This window comes from Chaetodon trifascialis, chromosome 16 (genome assembly GCF_039877785.1).
Source record: "Chaetodon trifascialis isolate fChaTrf1 chromosome 16, fChaTrf1.hap1, whole genome shotgun sequence".
Classification (NCBI taxonomy): domain Eukaryota; kingdom Metazoa; phylum Chordata; class Actinopteri; order Chaetodontiformes; family Chaetodontidae; genus Chaetodon; species Chaetodon trifascialis.
The window spans coordinates 4,992,860-5,016,365 of NC_092071.1; the positions used below are offsets into that span (position 1 = coordinate 4,992,860).

Genomic DNA, 23,506 nt, shown 5'->3' on the forward strand with positions numbered 1-23,506 from the left:
TGATGCAACATTTGAAAATGAAAGAGGAAGTTTATGAGAAATATCCTGAAAAGGAATCTGTGTATCACTGAAATAATTTCATGCATCTGCTTTAACTGCCTGAGTACACTCGTAGTACACAGGTTCTCTCTTCTGTTGGGTCCGCCTTAATACTGTTAGCCCAGTCTGAACTCATGTCAGTGTGGGATATTTACTAAAGGATCTGAGGATTTTTCCTTATTTACTGAAGAACCACAACAAGGTTTTGCTGCGATAAAACTCAGAACTGAAAACTGCATGTTTGGTGTCATGTAATGTTTATTTTAAGACATTCAATTTGAGCTAAAATGCTCCTCCAGCCTGCCTACGTTACTGACACGGTCTAAAAACCGTGACGATGAGCTAAATTAGTCCACTGACGTATGAAAACACAAGGGCCTTTTTTATATGTCATTTTTGCGCCTGACTGTTCAACGTCAAGGGCTGGATTCTGTCATCAGTCTGTCATCTGCTTTCTTCTGTAACCGCTAATGTGTCGGAGTACAATGAACAAATACTGCGGTGGAAACACTCCTATTTCCTCCAAAGGTTTCTATTCCGTTGGGAAAGTTATTGTGGTGGAAATGCAGATTAAGAGCAGAAATTCAACAGCCATCTTTCTGTTTAGCGGCTCATAGCAGCTCCAGTGAAGCAGCCAATTAAAAACTTCTTCGGCCTGTTACGTCATTTCATCTGTTTACAGCATCTGGTCTAAGGAGCTGAAATACTTTACCAGTGATTACAACCTTCATCTATTGAACTAATATTCCTTCATATGCAGCATTCCTTCCTCTTGGCTGAAGACCAGCTTTGAGATCCAAAAATGTCTTTACTTCAATTAAAATGTAAAGATTTTATTTACTGAGAGACCAGATGACCTGCAGCTCGTTTACGTCTGCAGTCTTATTAAATTGCTTAATTGAAAAATTGCGGCAACACAAACTTTTGTGTTCCTCACAGTAATTTGCACCAGGCTGAGTAAAAACCACCCAGTGACTCTTAAGAGTTGTAAGTGTTGCTCTATAAGTTTCCCTGAAAACAACAGTGTTTCATGGAGCTGAGGCCACTGCCGTCTCCTCCTATTCCTGTTTGTCAGCTGCAATCTTGCTCAGTCCTTGGGGCAAAGATGACAGAGCCCAACCCTCGAAAACCTCCACCCCCCCTGTACCACAGCCAGGTGGGATCAGCTCCTCACATTCCTGCTCCTCCAGCAGCCAGGTGCGAGTTCATTAACACTGCAAAGAGCCGGGAAATTTTCCTACAGAGTGGCTCTGCAGGCATCACCAATTAACACGTCTACAGCTCAAATCTTCTAAATTCATCGACTGTCTCCTTTCTTGTAAGTGTGATTTTGTTCATTAAAGCTTGTTGTTACATAAATACATAAATGTATGGTTTAACATGTATTAATTACACAGAATAAGTGACATTGCAGGCTTCATCTATCTATAAAGTGATGTCTTTTTGTCATGCAGAAGCGTCTTTCACGTTCACGTTCCACAACAGCACATTCACAGAAAAAGACAAAGCTTTCATGATATTTAGCCCCGAGTGCATGAAAGGGAGGTATCGAGTAATATAAGGAAAGAAAAGCATCCTCAGCTCTCCCTCAGGCTGCGTTAGTGATTCATTTTAAAACTTGCAGGCTCAATTAATTTATAACCACCCTGATCTTATCAAACTGAAACTCTATCAATTGATATTTATTATGATATATTTATGACGGCACTGTCAATGAGGCGAACAAGTGTGCAGTCGCCTTCACATTAATCAAACATGCTTCAGTTCAGACTTGAGTTGTGCTGAAGTGTTGCAGAAATTTCAGCCTTGACTATCCGGTGCTTATTCAGACATTAGACGGACATGTCGAACGAATAGTTTGACATTTTGGGAAATGTGTTTATTTGCTTGCTTAGCGAGGGCAAGACGAGGGGATTGATGGCACTCTCGTATCTGTCCGTTAAATATGAAGCTACAACTAGCAGCCAGTTAGCTTAGCTAAGCATAGCAACAGAAACAGAGGGGAACAGTTAGCCTGGCTAACACCAATCCACCAATCAGCACCTCCAACTCTCACTGATGAACACATGACATCTTGTTGTTTTATCCATACAAAGATCAAAGTGTATCTGAAATAGTGACTTTTCTGATACATGTTAAACTCCAGATCATAGGTTTTGTTGCTCTAAAACCTGGCTGTGGATAAATGTTATACATATGTTAAAACTCAACCATTCCACAGATCTTCAAAGGTAAAAGACATTGAGATAACACTTTAACTCTTCATATAAAAGAAAATGGGCAGTGGTTCCGGTGAAAAACAACTCTCTGACGGCTCATTTTCCAGCAGGAAAATTTAAACCTCTATACAGAGACTTCAACAGTGGAATATTACAGTCCTAAATGTGGAAAATTTGGTTTCAGACAAGTCATAGGATTTACATTTGGGTAATACATTAGTCTCATTCCCAAAAGGAGCTTTTCATGTGGAGGCTGGGCTGCAGCCTGCATGTGAACTGTGTTAATCAGAAACACTCAGCAGACGAAGCCTCATCTCTCACTGCTTTTCTTACTCTATTCATGTCAAATCACGGCTTATTTTTCTTACATTTACAACACTTCAACGATATCATTTAATCAAGCAGATCATTAAATAACAGTTTGTTCCTGAGCACTCATTAATGAGATATTTTAGCACGAGGAAAAAGACAAAAAGGTCAGGACAAGACGCTTTCTGACTCTGACTGAAGGGTTACCTGTTCAAGACTGAAACATGTTTGGATGAAAAAGGAGGCAGCGTTCCTGGGACGAGGTTAGTAATAGATGTTCTTCAAGCAGATCATATTAGGGAGACGTTGACTTCCATTAGGAGTCAATGGGATATACAGAAGGACATTACTGTTATTTCCATGCTTTATTTTCCACGGGTTGAAGGTCACTTATCTGTACTGATTGTCTGTTTTTGTGGTGAAGTAAGTACATTTACTCATGTACTATACTTAAGTACAACACTGCTGTACTTGTACTTGAACATTTTCACATGATGCTCTTTATACTTCCACTGCTCTACTTTTATTTGATGACTTTGCAGATTCAAGTTAATGATAGAAAACATAATCAACACATAAATTCAGATGTATTGTTATAGGTTACGATGAGATAATACTTTGCCCCCCCCAGGGGGACATTCACGGGCTAAACAAGAGAAGCGTTGCTGTTATTCAGCCGACCATCACCGATACAAACAAACTACACAAAAACAGAATAAAAAGAATGAAAAACTCAAACTGCAGCCTCCAAAATGATCCTCCAATCGGATCAACACGTCTCTGAAGCACAAACTGAACATTTTAACCTCGTTTGTTTGGATTAGACTGCATTAGCTTTGGTTTGGTGTATCTTGCAGCTGAGTGTGTGTGTGTGTCTGTGTGTACCTTTCAGTTTTGATGAGAATCAAGTATAATTATCAGAAACTGCTCTCATTCTGTCACATCCTACAATGATGTGTTCTTATATAAAAGCTTGTTTTTCTGTGTTTTCTCCTCTTTTTTTGTAGCTGATGGAAAAGGGTAACAGATGCCATATTTACTGAATTTAAACAAATTGCATTCAGAGTATATAACAACAAATAAACAGTGTACTACAGACATATTTCTAGAATAAATGGAGGAATAAACAAACGACTCAAATATCCTCCCACGTAGACATGAATGCCTCGTCAGAGAGGAGCTGCTCGCCCCGTGACCTTTGACCCACCTCTCCGTGCTCCCTGGTCCGGCCCTTCGGTGTGTCTTCAGGCAGGAAGTAGAGTCTGGTGCTGGCCAGCAGGTGGTGCCGTGTCTGGTCCTCCCACAGTAAGGTCAACTGCACATGAAGAAGAAGAGCTGCGTCACAAATAAGCTGAGAAGCATGTCTGCAGTCAGAGAGCGTCTTTCTGTGATTTTAACATCCACTGAAGTTTTCAAACCTTTGAAAAGTTTGTCTCTGATGAGCTAAATGCACCACAGTCGCGCTTTATATAAAAGAGTTTCCTACAACTACAGGAACATTTCTATAATCATCAAAACCGCATGCATCACTGTTAGAGCGGAACTTGAGATGAACATTTTCATCACAGAGGGAAAAGTGAGGATGCAGAACGAAGAATAGCAGAGAAGAAACAGGAAACAAGCTGAGGAAAACCGTCCTGATGGGACAGAAGGCGGACGGAGCCTGAGCAGGCTGATGGAGCTAAAAGACGGCATGACGTGAGTGTGAACTGAGCTGAAGTGGACCAGACTGAGCAGGTCTGGAGGTCAGACGTGGGTCTCAGCTGAATCACAAGGAGACATTTCAACATTGCTCTTTCTTTTTCTTTTTTTTTGTTTGGTTTTATTTATTCACCCCGCAGGAGTTTGACTGAGTACACAGGCTGAAACACCTGCCTCACATTCAGTCAGTCACACCTGGACACCTCTTAAAGCAGGCAAACCTGCTGGAGAACTGCTGTTTTTTTTTTTTTTTTTTAAACAATCCATTTTACAGTCGATATGAGTGAAATATTAAAATCTGCTCTTCTGAGGAGCAGAGAAATCTTCACTTTGAAGAATAGGGACAGATCTTCTTAACATTTTAACACACAAGGAGCTAATTTATTTACAGCATTGACAAAAACGAAAACAGGCCCTTTAGTGCTAAATATTGATGTTATCACTGAGCTAAATACATAATTTAATGTAAAAGGGAATGTTTTGCAAATACTGCTGCAATGAGTAATATTTTACAGGCTGTCTGCACAAAATTCAACAACTGATATTCACGTGTGTCACTGTGGGGTGATGATGTTTTACCACAAACCGCGATTAGTGGATTACCCAGCTGCCTTTGGGGTTAACTCCGCTTTTCTGGTAACACAAAGCTGAATCACTTTTAAGCAGTTAAATCACCATCGCAACTGGTGGCCAATCACATCAATGGAGACACTGAGTCACTATTCCTACAGGATCCTGACAGGGACAAAAGTGCTAACTTCACAATAATGTGATGAGTAATAAAAAGCAGCAGACATTTTTAGAGGTCAGGAGAGTCACTGTTGTTCCTGGTTTTCCATTTCCTCTCTGAGCTTCTCACAATCGGAGGGATAGTTTATGACACTACATGCATGTCGATTAGAGCTAAATTTTTAAGAAATGGTATTTGATAGGGAATAATACTTCCTCTTTTCTAACATTCAGCAGTTCAAAAGCGGTGAATGACAGGAAGTTAAGCTGGGACTGTCCTTTAATTCCTATTTGCTGACATGCAGTATGTAAAACATTCTGCTTGATATTCTTTTTTCTTCTAGTTGACGTGAATAAACACTGGAAATACAGCACAAAGAGGGACTATGCTAGTTTATTAAAGTGATTTTGTGTGAAAGAGATGATAATTGAGGCAATAAAACATCTTACTGTGATCTGAGAAGGCGTATCGCCCACACAGGCTGTGCTTTAATCTGTTCGCTTCACTCTCTGTTGTACTTTGTGCAGCTGCTGCAGTCTTTACACTCATCTGACAGCATTCAGTTCAGACGTGTGTCGCGTTGAAAGAGACACAGAAATGTTCCAGTTTTACATGAAAGTGATCAACATGTTCATTCAGATGTGAGACCAGCGTGTTTAATCTGTCAGATGCACGTGAGAAAGAATCCATGTTGTGTGTCACTGACCCAGGTGTCATTTCATTCCAGCTGACTTATTCTGGGAAAGGTAAACTTGTTATTTAGTTTAGTTTCTGTTACCTCGCTGTTTCTCTCCTCCAGGGGTTTATCATCTGAACAAATACATTAACCCAAAAACATTCACTTCACACCCTTCATCACAATCAATACGACATTATCAACCTAAATACAATGCAATCTCATTAACACTTTTTCAGCTCACGACCTAAATTGACTAAATATAGCCTTGCCATGGGATGTAGACTCAATAAAACATACTACTAGTCTTCTATAGTCTTCATGTGAGCAGAAGTGTGACCCATTTAGGGTTCGGTGTGCTGTGGTTGAGTCAAAGCAGCTACTATCCAACAGTAACAGTTACTAAAACAAAACATTTCAAGTATTATTACCTTATATATATATGATATGATTTATTTATTATAATATACTGAGTATTCATTTTCATACTACACTCACACACCATTGCGTTAGTAGGTATTCCATACATTATGCTGTACTATAATACTACATTTCCAGTTAGAATCACATTATACATGACTCTGCAGCTCAGTATCATTACTCTTACATGTTCAACACCTTGCTGCCACAAATCACACAGTTATGTGACTTTGTTTGAGACAGTACTGCAGCAGCGGCGCAACACTATAGAAGCAAATAAGGGTCACTGATATTTTGTGAAATGGTGCTCACAAATCCTCTCTCCGCAGGCAGCTGCATATCGCATTTTCTGTGCATGTGTGAAACCTTGTTGTGCACGCAGGTATCATTTCCATGGGTACGAAACGTTTTTGGAGCTGTAGAAACATTTTGTGGATGTGGAATTAAAATTTGTCCAGGAACATTCTGAACAGTGAGGTTATCTGTGTATGTGACCCTGGAATAGACAAGCTACAAGATATGAGGCACCGGCACAGATTTTGACCCTGTTTTTAGGCCTAAACTAAGACAAGCCAATTAGCACGGTGCCCACAGACCATCCAATCAGAGGCCAATAAGAAGACTCCAGAAGCAAAACATAACCAGAGGGAACGCGTTAGAACTTTTATTGTTCTTGTATAGCTTCTATCTTTATTTAGATTCTGATTCATTATGTATCTGTACTTATTTCTGTCCCGAAACACCTGAATTTACCCTCAATAATCAATAAAAGTTTATCTTCTTGTATTAGCAGCAGTTACCAGCTGATCAGAAGCTACGTGATTATTTGTAGTTGAGTTTATGTCAGCAGATGGATGTAAGTCCAATATTCCCTCTCTTTGTGTTCCATTTTTGGTCTCCACCAGCTCCTGAGGGAAATATCTGGCCCTTCAGCTGCTAAATACTCCACTATGTTTAGCAGACAGACATATTTAGGGACTGGCTGGTGAACAGTGTTTTTTTCTGCTGCTTGCTGCATCTGAAAACTACACTGTTGAGAGCGGTTTGCCAAAACAGTAAAGCTGTGGGTAAGAAAATTAAAGAGCTGAAGGAAGATATACTGTGCTGAGGGGATGATTCTTAGTGGGTTCATCAATCTTAGCGACAACTTTAACATTACACATATTCATGAGCCGTATTATAAATACTGATTATAGCAGGTTTAACCTCACAGAGCAGGTCTCTCACCTCTGCGATGCACACAGGCTCCTGCGGTCCACAGCGGATGAAGTAAAACTCCCCGAGCTTCCATACCTGGACGGGCCCGTCGGCTTGAGCTCTGCTGCTCACCGACTTATAGAAGGCATAGCTGCCTCGCTGGCAGGAGGGAGCACCCAACCACTGGCAGAAAGACAAGAGGAACAGTGATGAGGAACCATGACCCATGACATTTTCACTGCTACACTCTGGCATTTAATAAGCTCTGCACATCAACTGTGGACCAGAGTTTTACTCCCAACTTGTCTTTTGGAGATATAAATACCATCTACGGGTGAGTGAGATCAAAGATTCGACTGAAGGCCAGTGAATAACAGAAGTTAGAGATGAGGAAGCTCACATTCTTTAAACCTACAGCTGTGAAAGTAACAGAAAAATCCAGTCAAAGTGACTTTGATTAAATCGTTTTTTTCTGCGCTCAGTTTTCACCTGTTATTCATTATTTCCGAGGCCGTTCCTGTGGTTTGTGTTACTGTTCTGTGAAGAGCTCTCATATCTGACAAATGCATGAAAAAATGCTTTTTGTGACATTTTAGTATCTAACCAAAGGTGAAATACGGTCACAAGCTGTGGTGTTGAAATATGGCCAGAGAAGCGTATTTGCATAATATCATGATGTCACTGTGAAGCTGACCTTTGACCTTTTGGATATAAAATGTCATCACTTCATCATTTTACCCCATAAGTAATTTGTGTGAAATTTGCATATGAATTCTTAGAGTTATTAGTTATGTTTTGTGAGGTCACAGTGACCTTTGACCACCAAAATCTAAATCAGTTCATCCTTGAGTCCAAATGACTGTTTGCGCCCAATTTTAAGAAATTCTCTCAAGGCGGTCTCAATATATCATGTTCATGAAATGGGACTCAAAAACTTAACGCCTCTGGCCACAGCTGCTGTCAGCATGGAGGCATAAAAACACAGTTTTTGGCGTCGGACTGAAAGTACCAAGTACTGCGAACCTGATGAGAAATCTGGTCATTAAGCTGAGCTTGTTTTTAAATATTCAGATTTTTCTGCATTAAAAAGGGAAAATATCTCAGATGAAAACTATCCAATGAAAATTTAAACACCACAGTGTCCTCTCTGCATTTTCTGGGGTGTGCTGAAGCCATAAATTCTGCAGAATCCACTGCTGGCATCAACACCTCTTACAATAAAGTTGCACCATCTTGCAGCGAGTCAGTATTTTTACATGTATACACAGCACTCTGAGCAGCATATTGTAATATATTAAACTACTTGGGGAAGAAATGTTAAAAATTAACCTGTCCGACTGTTTGGCATGGCAGGGGCATATCTGCAGGGCCTGATAGTGACTAAAAATATGCTCAGATATCACTGGATCTGAAGAAAGTGATGCTGCTTTTTAATCCACATGTCGCAACGCTTGCTCTTACAAAAAACACTACCAGTCTTTCGATGATCAAAAACACGAAGACATGTAGAAGCCTGCAGGATCTTTATCATCTGTGTAACAACTCTTTTCCAGGTAACACACCTGTTTAATTCATGATCATCAAAAACAATAACAGCTGACTTTGCAAAACAGCAGCAAGCTTGCTGTTAGTCAACAGCAGAGTGGTCACACTTCCTGTTAGACTGAAGGTAGATGCCTGAGCGCCCTTTAAATGAACAAACATCAATAGTTAGAGGGTAAATTAATAGGATTGATTCTGCGGTTTAACTTTTACTTTCAGGCGGCTGCACGGGATGAAGGCCACATGACTCACTGAGAACCATCATAAAGCCATCAGCTGTGGTTAATCATTCACTGTCTGCAGTGGATTGTAGAGGATACAACATCTAAATTAGTTGTGTAATTCTGTTTTTTCCTGTTATTCTTTGACAACAGCTACTAATTATTTCAGACTTCCACCATGTGATGGAATCTCGGGGCTCATCTTTTATAGGTCTTAGTTTGATAAAAATCTGGAGTGGTTATGTGTGTCTACACAAAATTAATTGGCATGTATGCTGTAATCAAAGGTCAAATATTAAAGTGAAGTATGCTGAGTAATATGCACTCTATGGCAGAAAGTCATGTGACCTTTACTCTGACTCTAGGCATGTTGCTCATATGCAGATGTACAATAAATTTTCAATAATCAATACATTGTGGGTGACGATGAACAGGCAGTGTAGCTGGAGATCATTCACAGTGATCCTGCCCAGAGGATCAGAACGTGTCTCCACAATTCCTACAACTCGTGCGAATGTAATTGTGAGAATTTGTCCGAGTCAGAAACAAATACTGAGCCTTCCTATTAGTATTTAAACGCAGCGCTGTCTTTCAGATTTCTCCCATTGCCGATAAAGGTTAAATAATATGTGCTGTTGAATGACAGAAACTTATCATTTCCTAAAGGTACTTCAAAATAAAAGCAGTGAAGCCTCTTCTTTTATTGAAGGCTTTTACTGTGAAACATTTACAGGAAGTGTTGAGTTTGCATTAACAGGTATTAATGTCGCACTGAGCTCAGGTTGTTTACCCAAACCTGATAATAAAAACGCTTCAAGCTGTTAATGTGCATTTAGAAAAAAAAAAGGTTTTATCATCGAGTCCATCAAACATCAGAAAATATGTCCATCACAACTTCCAAAAGTTCAAGAGGATGTCTTCAAATGTCTTATTTTGTCCAATCAACAGTCAAAATGCAGTTATTCCATTTTTAAGCAGACAAAAAACAAACAACAATTCCTTACACTTAAGGAGCTGGAACCACTTCAACATCGAAATGACTGCAGGTTAATTTTCTGTCAGATGACTAATTGATTTATGGGTTCATTGTTTCAGCACTGGTTGGGTCACTTTCCAGAAGACTCCCTAAATATCTTCTTAATCTAATCTTAGAAATCTCTTTGTATCATATCACAGCTGTAGAACAGCACAGAAGTAACTGACAAGCATTAAAATAAACCACATTAAAACCTGTTCATGAAAACGTCTGCCTATAAAATGAAGAGTGAGGGGATTAAATAAGGAGATTTGTGACTTGGGGCATTTTCGTTTCCCACTCACATAACAGACTAACCTCAAAAAAATTTCTTCCACTTAAATGAGCACTGGAAGTATTTGACAGAAAATGTAAAAGCGTGTGACTTGCTTGTGTTCAGCTGTTGTGACTACATCCCCCTTTTTATTTTTCAGTTTATACGTCACGTGACTTGAAAGAGACGGATGTTTTGACACTGTGTCAGGGCAAATTGTGGGATTTCTTTACTTTCTCCTGCAGGTGGTTATTTAGTTGTCCAGGTATGATGAAGGAAGAAACAAGAGAGCAGATCAGAGCTGCATGTAGGCTCATAATGCATCTTTAAAAAGCACCAAATGAACAAAACTTAGAAAAAATTGAAGCTTCATTACAGCAGCAGCTAGATCTCATAATAAGTGATGAAACATTATTCATCTCAGTGTTGCTTTTAATTCTGTGCAAACAAAAGCAACTGAATGTTAGTGTTTGGACAAAAAGGTTTCAACTGCTTAACTACCATTTCAAGAATGAGCTGCGACAATGAGTCAAATCAGTTAACTGACAGAAACTGAAGCACTTGGACAATAAAATATCGGAAAATAGTGCCACTCAGACCACAGCATGTCTTTAAATGCAAATGTTTTGTTTGACCAAAAGTCCAGAATCCAAAGATATCCAGTTTACAGTGAACAAAGGAAAACAGCAAATCTTTCCAAGTGATAAGCTGCAGCTAGATTACGCTCAGCACATTTAATTAATTACTGATTAATTGACTGCTTGTTTCAGCTCAAATATCAAAGTTCAAAAACCCCAAACATTTGTTCCAGCTCCTTCTTCTGTCTTATAGTTTAAAGTTAAAATATCAGAGTCTTCGACTGTCAAACAAAACAAATTAAAGACGCATGAAATACTTCCAACCTCCCTGCCAGACACTGCTAAATCCTATACGCTGGCCCTTTAAGAAGAAAGAAAGAAAAAAAAAAAACAGATACAATTAGTCAAAAACAGACAATGACAGTTTTGATAATCAATTCACTGTTTAAAGTCATTTTGAAGAAAAAAAAAAAATCAAAATGTGATTGATTGATTGATTGATTGATTGATTAATTGACTGATTCCAGCTTCTCAAAGTCAAATATTTTGGGTTTTTTTTCATCTTCCACGACAGTAAACTGAGTATCTTTGGATTTTGATCTAGTGGAAGAACAAAACAAGCGATTTGTAGACGTCACCCTTCGTCACATTGGCACATAGACCATTTCGTCTTACAGGTCTTACTGGTCTCAATAGAAACACTGCTGTCAGAAAACCTGTTCAAGGTTCATGCAGTTTCCTGCTGCATACAAAGCTGCTATATCTTTCACTTTATTTGCCCATGCATTATGTATTGCAATGCAAACAACTGGCAGATTGATCGATAATGAAAATAATGGTTAGTTTCAGCCCTAAAATGCAGCTAATATTATAAGAATGCAATAATTCTGCAGGGTAAGAAACTTAAAAATCTACTTGTGCACTTTTAAATCTACTTTAACTATTTAAAAATGTTACAGCAGCTTAGAGTGTGTAAACAAACTGTTAAGAACTTTTTTACAGCAGTCAATTCTGTGAGAGCAGTTTCCCCTTTTTGTCCCCAAAATGGCAGATGTGCCATTTGGCCACAATGACTCTCTCGCTCTGTTTATCTTTATTTAATCTCCACCTCAGTTTACATTGAGCTTCCCGTGTGTTTACACTCTGGATGTGATGAGGAGCACTTGATCTGTCTGACCGAATGAGCAGCTAATGCTCGCTGTTTGTGGGTGTTTACATGGCTTGAACAATAAATTGAGCACACCTCAAGTGGGCTCATGCATCTGAAAGACAATACTGCCTCTGCTGCTGCTGATGGGTGAATAAACCTACAGATTTGATGTCAATGTTTTATTAAGAGGAAGTGTGAGCTCGTGGAAAAAAGTCACGCATAAAACCAAAGCCAGCAAAGATGAGGAGGCAGTTTGTCTTAAGTTTAAGGGTGATTTGATGTCATGAGAGGCCTGAACAGGTCAGCAAACTAGCAGACCCTCACAGCTCCACTTTAACAGAAAACACACTCTCTTTGTTGTATTCTTCAAGTATGTGATCCAAATGATAGCCTGTGTATCTGTCAGGAGGATGGTGAGCTGCCATTTTGGATCCTGAAACACAGCTTCAGTCAGCAGGCTGTGTGCTAATGTGCTCTGCTACAAACATTACTCACAGATAATAACCACAAAATCCACAAGCCAGAGTGACTCAGACCAGCTCTAGATCTAGCTCTCAAAACGAGCAACACAAACTTGGTTTCACCCAAATTGAATGTATTTTATTAAAAATGTCTTTGACTTCTTGGTAAATAATGAAATTAAAATGTAAAACAAGAGGAGAGATAAAATCAATCACCACCTTGTTCCAGCTGAGAATCATTTTTGACATTTTTGCTTGTAAGTATGCAGTAGATTGTGTTTCATTTACCCTCCCCTGCCCTCATTTACCCTCCAAACCTAACGACACATTAACTCCAGCTCACACATCTCTGACCAAAGTTTCACTTCAGTTTATTGGGCTTTAGTTCAAGTTCTTTTGGTTAAAGTTAGGCAGAGGTTTTGCTTTTGTTTTTCTATAAACAACCACAAATAAGTACATATTAATTTGCCAATCACTTTCTCAATTGATCGATGACTTGTCTGGTAATTTCTCAAACCCCAAGGTGACATCTTTAAATGTCTGGTTTTGTCCTGAACCTAAAGACATGAACAGTTTGCTATGACACATGTCACATGCTCACATTTGAGAAGCTACACAATCAAAACTGCTGACAATGATTTTCTGTCCGACTAACAACTCTAATTCATACATTTGTTTTATCAAACAAACAAACAAACAAACAAACAGGAGGAAATAGCACATTCTGGGGACTATTTTCAGCGGCGGATTAATCCACATTTGGTAGCAGCAGGATGGTGTGTGTGGGACTGAATCGATATTAACTACAGTGTGTGTGTGTGTGTGTGTGTGTGTGTGTGTGTGTGTGTGTGTGTGTGTGTGTGTGTGTGTGTGTGTGTGTGTGTTCATGATAATGAGGGGAACATGTCAGCCGGTGCAACAGTGTGGCTCATTGAGGAGTTGCTAATAGTTGTGGACAACAATGGAGTTCTATGGCACAGAGGAGGGAGATATATCAGGCTTTGAAACACACATAATACTTGTTAGTAGATACAGTCAGGTTCTTATTAAAATCTGCCTCCTTTCTTTAAGTGAATATTAAAACAGATTAAAGATGATAAAACGAAGAGGAAATGCGACTACATGCTGCTTTATGTACACCACAGCCGACATGATGCTCCAGTTTTTACAGCCCTGAAGAAAACACTGCTGCCATGAAACTGCTGCTGTTTTCTGATATTGAATCCATCACGCTGCCTCTGCTCCTCTGTGATCCCCTGTTAGGAGTTCCAGGCGAGAAAAGGCTGAATTACAGCAGCTTTACATGAAACATAATATGCAGCCCCACAGCTGCAACGTACAAGCTGCAAATGACCCTTATTATTAAACAAATATGTCTCTGTGACACAAATTCAAGCTGAAACGAGCCAGCTATTACTTTTGCTTTTCATCGTTTGTCTTATTTAAGGCTGCAGCTACGAAATACTTTCATTATCGAATAATCTGCCTCGTCTTCAAACGTCTTGTTTCATCAAACCAAGCAACGCAAAGCAGTTTGGAGCTGCAACGGTAAGTCGATTAATTCACTAGTAGAGCAAAACAAAATTAATTGTCAGCCACTTCACTAAATTATTCATTTCAAATCAGAATGCCAAACGCTCTCTGGTTCTGGTGAATATCTTAAGGGTGATCAGACCCGAAATCAGATCGCTGTCTGACGCTCTAGAGTCAAAACTACTAAATGACTAATCAAGAAAATAACTGGCAGATCAATTGCTTTAAAATGATCCTTTGATGCAGCCCTAAATCAATTCCAATTCAATTAAAAAAACAGCAAATCCTCACATTGGACAAACAGGAAGGTGAGATTGTGTGAAAAACAGCTGAAATCACAAACAGCTGCAAATCAATTTTCTTTCAAGCAACTAATAAATGAATCCATTAATTACTGCTGCTCGAATGTTAAATGAAGCCTAACAGTTTTGGTGATGTAAGAGATTTGTTTTTTAATATATTAAGGTCACATTCACCAAGCTTCTTATACACGTGAAATAAAAGGCCTAGTGTATAAACTGAGGGCGCGCCCGGCTGTGCAGCTGCTATCCATTTACCAATGATAGATGTGACATGAAGATTCACAAAATAAATGCGTATACTGTATTTCCTCCCTTTCTGTTCCAGAAATAGTTCTGAACTCGAGCCCTCCTCAAACACGCCGTTGCCCTGTAGCTGCAGCGCTGTTTGAACACAGCAGCTCTCCTGCCTGTCTGCTGCCGAAATGCAAAATATTCTCAAATTCTCACTCCTGTGTTGATCATCCACAACCCCCACCCCACCCAGCACACCCTCCCCCACCCAATACCCATAACCCACCACAGACAGCCCTCCCCCACTCTCCCCCACCCACCGCTGTAGCGCTGCAGACCAGCTGCAGCAGGCCCAGGATCAATTTTTAGAAAGATACCGAATAAATGCCACAGCAGCAAATATACATATGAGCTATACAGAGTCAAACGGCAACACTAATACCACTACAGTTAAAAGAAGCCGCTGCATAACACAATGCAGGGACGTGAGGTTTAATTACGTCACTGTGGAGTATCAAAGACATACTTTAACAGGCCCTGTCGGGAAACTGCAAGACACCATATAAACTCATTCATGAAAAACAAGATCAATCCCTCGGACGCTCTGGGTCCCTACAGGAGCCAGATATTTGTTTCAGAGGAGTATTATGGCGATACGAGTGAAGAGAGAAAAGCACTGAAACAAACAAGGTCATCAGTGAGTGTCAGAATAAAGCAGATTTAAGATCACAACAGGGTCATCAAACATACCGCAAGTCCCTACAGGAACATCCTGAACACACTGTAGGTTTAAACAATCATTAAATATTCACTGCAAACTCAGCACAGAGCCCCAGAGGTACAGTTCAAGTCCACACAGAGATATCACAGATATATTTTAGAGATGAATGAGTGATTAAGCAAAATGAAATAAGTGTAGAGTAACACAGACACATTAAAGTGATATAAAAATGTCTTATTGAGTCACAGCCACACAAATAGCTGCTAGAAATATATCCATATGTATAAAATTACACATTTTATACAACGCATTAAGAATAGTAAAACTTAAGAGCCTTAGAGGCAGATTTAGCTGCTATATTTAGGGAATATCACAGGAATATATAAAGATAAAGTCTCCACTGTTTGTTGTGAGCCCAAAGATAAATATCATACATGTTTTAAGGATTTTTACACAGGATCCAACACGAGTAAGAATGAAGAGAGCGCCGACTATAAACAAAGATAGACAGCTACAGGTTAACTACTGGAATATTACACAGTTATAAGTTTTTGAGTTGAATTCAGATAGAGAAACAATAAAACAGTCAGATAAAACCATTATTGAGCTTCGTCATATTAGTCACTATAAGAAGATTAAAGCTACATTTAAAGGTATTTTCTTGAGGAAAAGAACAGAATGAACACACATAAAGTCTTGACAACTTAAAATGGAATATTCTGGGTTTATTCAAGAATAATTATGATCGATACAAAGACGAACACAATGAAGTAAATACACAACACCAAGGAATACTATACAAGGTGTATGACCTTAAAAGATAATTATGGGATTATCTAACAGTTATCTAAGGGAATATGAGAAGGACAAAGAAGGAGACTGAATACAATCCAGTTAGATGAAATCATCATTGAGCTCGACAGACACATTACAGGTATATTACAGATTGATTTAAAGAATTCAGAGTAATACTTTGTCATGTTAAGTATTTACTAATTACTGTGGGACCCTCTAGGATCATTACAGACTCATTCAAGGATTATTATACTTGATTAGAAAGGGGCAAGGATAAGAGAAAGAAACATTAGGACACTATTGAGCTCTATGGACAAATTATTACCCAATTAGATGATATAAAAACATTAAACATATTGTATGAGAATTGTTAGCTGCACACACGCCAGCCCTTAAAGGTATATTATAGGTACTTTTAAGTAAAATCAGGGTGATTTAATAAGATTCAGAATACCATGAAGTCAGATTAAGTCCCCAGTTTCCTGTGAGCGCCCATAGGAAAGGTACAGGTTCACTGTTGGGCTCTACAGACATAATTATTAGCTACTATATGAATATTAGAGATATATTTAAGAAAAAATACCAAAAGGTCAGATAAAGTCCATACAGACTGCTGAAAGGGGCTATTGTATTAAGATCAATATGATTCATAAAGAATAGAGTTATTGACAATACTGAATGTATTTTAGTACTACAGGAATATTAAACAGTTACTTAAAGCAACCCAATATGCTTTAGTGACATCCGAGTGACATTTTAGATGTTTTCCAGCATTATTATGCTTGATACAACATGAGAGAGACTATAAAGTTAATAAGATGAAGGGGAGTACTGCAGATAAGAGTCATCAGAGGATTACTGAGTATAAAAACACCACTGAGCTCGACAGATACAATAACAGCCACTATAGTTAAATTATACATACTCATGAAAGTATTTTAAAAAAAAGAACAACGTTAACCATAAAAGGTCAGAAAAGTTGCTAAAGCCCAAGTTGACATATTTATATCAGCCTGTTTTGTCCGACCAACAGCCCAAAACACAAAAATATTCAATTTGTCATTACAGGAGACTGAGATAACAAGCAACGATTCCCATTAGAGAAGCTGAAGCCAGAGGATTTCTGACACTGCTGAAAAAATGTTTATTTTCCACCCATCAAATCACTGATCAACACTTCGAGCTCTGGTTATCTGAAAGTATTCGAGCAGGAAAAACATGCAAAGACTACAACAAAGCAAGACAAATTCACTATTTCGCTCACATCTGGAACTAGAAAATTTGGACAACTGGCTTTAAAAGTGTTATAAAACTATTGTAGACTTACTTTCTGTTCCTCGAGTAATCTATAAATCCTTTGAAGACTGGTTATAGTACAGTTAAAAGCAAGAAAAACATGAAATATAACACAACAAAGTGGGATCAAGTCACTATTTAGCTTTGCAGACACAGTTTTAGCCCCAGAATGAGTATTATACATATATTTAACTTAATTACAGTGACAACATATGACAAGTACTACCATCAAGTGAGTATAGCGTATCATAAACATACTATTATGTACTATAGAAGTGTTATATGAACATCATAGAGCTCCAGCCTTTTTTTTTTTTTTTTTTTTGGCTGTGGGGGAGGGCCAGCTGAAGCAGTGCTCCAGCCTAGCGGTGGAAACGAGGCAGGGCTGAGCAGGCAGGAAAATAAAAGCCACATAATATAATCTGAGCACTGAGAGGCAGCCCACTGTCTAAAATGTGAACACACACACACACACACACACACACACACACACACAGAAGAATTTAAGATGGAAACCCTTAATCTGCACCCTGCCTACGTCAGTTCTCGTGATATTTCTGGGAATAATGCAGTGATATATATATATATATATATAAAATTTTACACAGTTTTCAGGACGGGAAGGAAGAGAAAGAGAAGGGGGGGGGGGCTCCGACGAATATTAATAATAAAATGTCTCCTGTTTGGACAATAAATAAATAAATAAAATCCAAACACAGTCTACAGTATTGACCTTGGGTATATCCTGTTATTGAAAAAGCTCACAACTTCAACACTGGAGAGGAAAAAACGCCTTTGAATTCTGCAATAAATTAATATTTAAACAGATATTATAAAAATACACATCCACCACTGGAATATTAAATACACCCCACGCCACACATGAAGGATTTATGTCAAAATAAATGATTTTAGTCGTTTTGATTTCGACTAAAACCCAGTGCCCTCGCTGTGTGTCCTCTGTATGTTTCCTGGGGTTTTAGGCTGGACTAATCCTCGTTATTTCAAGTACAAAAACTCCACATTTCCCCCCTTCACACACACAATATTAACATTCCTCCTTAAACTGTGGCAATTACGCCGGAGACAAAATGTCGGGAGGGATTTGATAATAATATCAATATGCTTCCTATTATAACCAACACTACTGCTGCTCCACCTAGTCCCTGTCGAAAAATATTTCAATCTTTAATATCACGTCGGTGGAGAAATTAATTTGGGGAGTCTGCGTTCAGAAATGAAAAAAAAAAAAAAAAATGTCGATGCAACGACTCGCTGCTAGCTAGTTTTGGTTGAAAAGGCTGACTAGCTTAAAAGTTTCCTGATATTTTCAGGCAGGAAAACGGCCAGAAAATTTAATTTTATTTAGCTAATGTGTTGTTAGTGTGGGTGGGGGTTGGTAGCCAGAGGAGAAGCTGAGACTGTCGACACGACACACAAAGAAATTAATCATTAACACGGCGAAAATATCAGAAATATTAAACTGGAATTTAACGGCTGAAGCTCCGATATCAAACGAGGCGACAGCTCGGTGCCACCGCCGACAGTTCGCCCGTAAAAATACAAATATCAGCGGTTTATTTTCCGCCTGTGGTGGGAAAAAAAAGTTGAGCCTGGCTGAATAAAGTTGTAATTGCAGTCAGAGCAACTCTCGGTGCTTGGGTTTGGTTGATATGAGAAAACAATCAATACGACATGGTCAAACTAAATGAAATAAAACGCGGAATCGGGCTTCAATTCACAGCGACGCACGGTTAAAATATTCCCCTCGTCAACAGGTCAGAAAAGCCACCGGGTCTTGGTGACATAAATCGACATTTATTTGGAAATTATATCGGCTTTACCTGTATTGCATTGTGCTCCATTGCAGTCCTGCATTCCCTCTCTGAGGCCCCTCTCCGGTTACACCGCCGGGACTCGCCGACACACAAACAAACGCACCAGAAAGAAAAAAAAAGGGCTTTTTTTGTGGAAATGGGGCAGGATCTAGGTGTGGCCAAAGTTTGCCACAGAGTACAACTTAATGTTAAAGTCACAGTGAAACGGTTGAAGCATCTTTAGCTTCAGCGGTGTGACGTACTTCCGCTGACATGGAATAAGTGGGCGGGGTTTAGATACGGCAGGGTTTTAAATCAAATCCCCAAACTATCGTTAAATGACGAAAAAAGTGGTTGAGGTTTGGTGAAGAGAGCAGAAGAGACCTGTGGGGCTGTTCATTTACTCTGCTCCTTTATAGGATTTTTTTTTTTAATAACTTGTCTTCTTTTGGATGCATGTACTGTTTTGCATACTGGATGACAACACACATTTAAAGTCTCAACTATATATACCCTTTATTGCCTAAATTTGATTGCCATTAATACAGATTTACATGCAAAATCCTTTTTATACGAGGCTCAGTCTGCCTTTCAAAAATATTCAATTTAGACTGAGACTTTTTGCCAGTTTTGCTTATACACTGATTAACTGATTGTCAGACATGTTACTGATTTATTTTCTGTGCACCGATTAATCAAAGATTAGTTAAAGCTCTAGTTATTTATAGATATGTGAACAAAAAAAAAAAAAGTAAGATAAATTAACCTTTCATCTTACCTTTGGCAAGCTGGAAGTGGAGGATTTGAGGATTTGCTTGAAAACTGATTTACTCATCAAAACAGCTGAAGATTTGTTTTCTGTTCATCTATTGATTGATTAATCATTTGAGCTCTTGCAAAAGGCTGTAGAGGAGCAAATATAGCAGAGCTGTGGGGAGATAGGAGCTGTTCATTTGTTCTGGTCTTGCCCTTTTGTGAAAATTTGGAATAACTATTTGGGAGGCCAAACAGCGACTCTGCTTTCTCAACAGCTTGGGAGGGGTCTATCTGCAGTCTCGCAGACAAAACCAGGATCTTTTCCTGAACCAAACCAAGAGGTTTTGTTGCCTAACCTAACCAAATTTAGGAGGGTGTGTCATGTCATAGGCGTGTCCTGCAGTGACCCACAGTTAGACCTATTTGTAATTTTAGCTTACACCCGCCATTAACCGTGCTTGTCACAGAATTTCAAGCTCAGTGATGGAGGTTTCTTGCCAAAATGTGCCTTTGGGGTCGTAGCTAGTTAACTTTTTTTTTTTTTTTTATGTAGGCCTACACAAGCTTTCACCTTCTACTTTCAATCAAAGACCACAGTTGATTTCATGCCAGTCTGAGCTCCAGCTGTGAGTCATGTAGCACTAAGTGTGCTTCCCACCCACTTGTTTTTCTGCTAATTTTCTATTTATGCATCAAAAAAATACTGAGTGAAATATAAAAAAAATGGAAACATTTCAAAAAAGTTGTCACATTTGTTTGTCAATAGAAGTAAAATGGAACTCAATCCTGAGCATGTCGAGCATGTGACCCACAGCGTCAGACCTGTGTGCAGCAACAGGTAGCCTATAGATCTATCTGCAGACTCACAGCGGCTACAGGACACGCGTCAAACGGTCAGGTTTAGGCACCAAAACTGCTTGGTTAGGCTTTACAGAAACCTGGCTGCTGTCTATGGGAAAATGAATGGAAGAACAAAAGGAGAGAGACGTGGGATTGTTCACCTCCATCTCCCTCACCAGTGTTATTAGATCAGGAAGACAGTGAGATAAAGCTTAAATAAATAAATTAGACCTCAATCACTTCTTTGGGTAAGGTGAAAAATGGCAGATCACTATCTCCTGCAGAATCTATTATTATTACTACTATGCTTATTATTGTTATCTGAATGTTGACGAACAGGCTTGTGTTTCCAGTGGAAGCACATTTAGTCTGCAGGGCTTGGGTTAAAAATACTGGAGAGAGACACAGCAGCCTGTAATGATAGCATCCAAACACTAAGTCTAAATATATGCAGTGTCTTTTTCAGCTGCCGTTTTCACATATGGTCACCAAACACTAATAACTCACAGGTTACATACACACAAGGACATCCCTGGAACCAAGCTTTAAATTATTACATCCAAATAGGAGAAGACCCTGCGCAACATGAAGCTTGAATATTCACTGACATAAATAATCAGACCTGTAACCATGACAACAAAAGGCTTAATGCAGTTTGCAGTGTTGGAGGAAGAATTCAGACCCTTTACTCACATGTGCCATTTCATATACATATACTAGAAAATACTAATAAAAGCACTGAATACAAATATTACTAAAGTAAAAGTTAATATCAAAGAAATGTACTTTCACTATCAAAAGGAAAAATAACTCATTGCACAGAATGGCCCGCAGCAAGACCTGTATAATCATTTTAATTATATTTGTGGATTATTTTATCGATGTATTAATGTGTACAGTGTTGGAAAAAGTACTTAGATCCTGTGCTTAGGTAACAGTGCCAATACAACAATATGAAAGTAGAAGTCCTGCATTCAAAACCCTACTTAAGTACAAGTATGCATCAGTGTTAGAGCAGCATTTTGCTCTTGTAGCTGCTCCAGGTGGAGCTAGCTTGACCTACTTTATGTACAGTTAGCTGGTTTAGTCCAGTGGTTCCAAACTAGAGGTCTGGCCAAGATAAATCTGAGGGGGTCGTGAGATGATTAATGGGAGAAGAAAGAAAAAGAAACAAAGTTCTGATACATAATTTTGTTGTCAGTTTTTGGATGTTTCTTTAATCTTTGATGTTTTTGTTGAAATGTTAATAATTTGACCTCTTTGGGACTCAAATAGTAATTGGAATGAAACGATGTGCAAAGTTTGGACGTCAAATGTCTCTTTGAATGAACTGATAACAACTCAGAAACAACTGAAACATGAAAAGGAGACCAAATTGCTAAATGTTTATCAGTACTAGTGCAGTAACAGAAAGTGGAAATACTCAATTAAAGTGGAGCTGTCTCAGAAGGATTTATCACTTTAATGCAAATGCTAAAGCTTCACTGTTGACATTGTTACAACGATATGACAAAAGCTTACTGTAGTATAAATATAGTGCAGGCTATAATATGAAAAGCACTGAATAGTTCTACGGCTCTGGAATAAAGGTATTTCCATTCTGGGAGAATTTCCGGCTGGAATGTTTTACAGATTCAGAGTTTACATACAAAACATTAATGAAGTTCTCCTGAAGTCTCAAAACATAAAAAGAGTGTGTTGCTGCTGCAGCGCCACACTGTAAAGTGCAGCAGTCAGACCAGCTGGATCACCTCCATTAAAATACTGTGTATGCATCAACACATCAATAATTTACTGCTGCTGCAGAGCTTTTTTTTATTTGACTGCGTTTTCCTATGATTTTTTTTTTTTTATCATTTTTTTTTTTCTTTAAATGCAAGACTTTTATTTGAGGATTGAAGTTTTCATTGCAGGAATACAACCAACAGGATTTAGTCACACAGTGAAAATCAGATGGAACTTTAGAAGCACCATAAATGAAACGGCACATTACATTATTCTATCTTATTTGTACTATTATTATCAAGTGGATTCTATTCTCTGTCTTATTTTACATTATTTCTTTAAAAAATATCTGTTTATGCTCTATTTGTGTTTGAGCTGCACTTCTCATATGAAAGGTGCTTATTATTATTATTATTATTATTATATATGTAAGTCAGTGAATACTGAATACAATCCAGTTAGATGAAATCGGTGGGGGTCCCACTATGGGGTCTGCAGATGATAGCTTGGGTGTTAAGACACAAAATTCTACTAACCAAAATGATATTTAGTTTTTGGATTCCCCTCAGATCTTTGCTTATTTCTTGTTTAATGCATTAAAGTTTGAACTTCTAGGGCCTCTAAAAATGATGAAAGTGACTTAATGTGAGAATGGAAAATCCCTCTTCGTTTGAACCGCTCACATGTTCACGATTTATAGATATGAAACCTGTTCTGAGGAATCACAAGCAGACGTGGCTTTGTAACGAGGGGTCATAAGACAAAAAAGGCTTCTTTTTTTTGCAGCTGGAACTGTAACACGTAGATAAAAGCCTCAATGATAAGGCCAAACTCATGATTAAGGTCTACACAAAATGTGCAAAATAATGGAAATGCAGAAGAAAAAGTCAGACCCTTTCATGGGTTTAGCTGGAAGCTAAGGCAAAGAATTATCAATCAAACTGGGAATAATACACCA

The 23,506-nt window shown here is 38.6% G+C and overlaps 1 protein-coding gene across 1 annotated transcript in view; it reads right to left on the minus strand.

The window, feature by feature from the left end:
• The window catches only part of LOC139344699 (AT-rich interactive domain-containing protein 5B), a 30,705-nt gene extending 11,205 nt beyond the window's left edge, over positions 1 to 19,500 (minus strand). Inside the window, exons 1-3 of the mRNA XM_070983044.1 lie at positions 19,255 to 19,500; positions 7,322 to 7,474; positions 3,775 to 3,882 (exon numbers count right to left, since the gene is read on the minus strand). Of these exons, the coding sequence (XP_070839145.1) occupies positions 3,775 to 3,882; positions 7,322 to 7,474; positions 19,255 to 19,275 (282 nt within the window). The 5' untranslated portion in view covers positions 19,276 to 19,500. The remainder of the gene's footprint in view (positions 1 to 3,774; positions 3,883 to 7,321; positions 7,475 to 19,254) is intronic.
• Between the last annotated feature and the right edge of the window lie 4,006 nt (positions 19,501 to 23,506).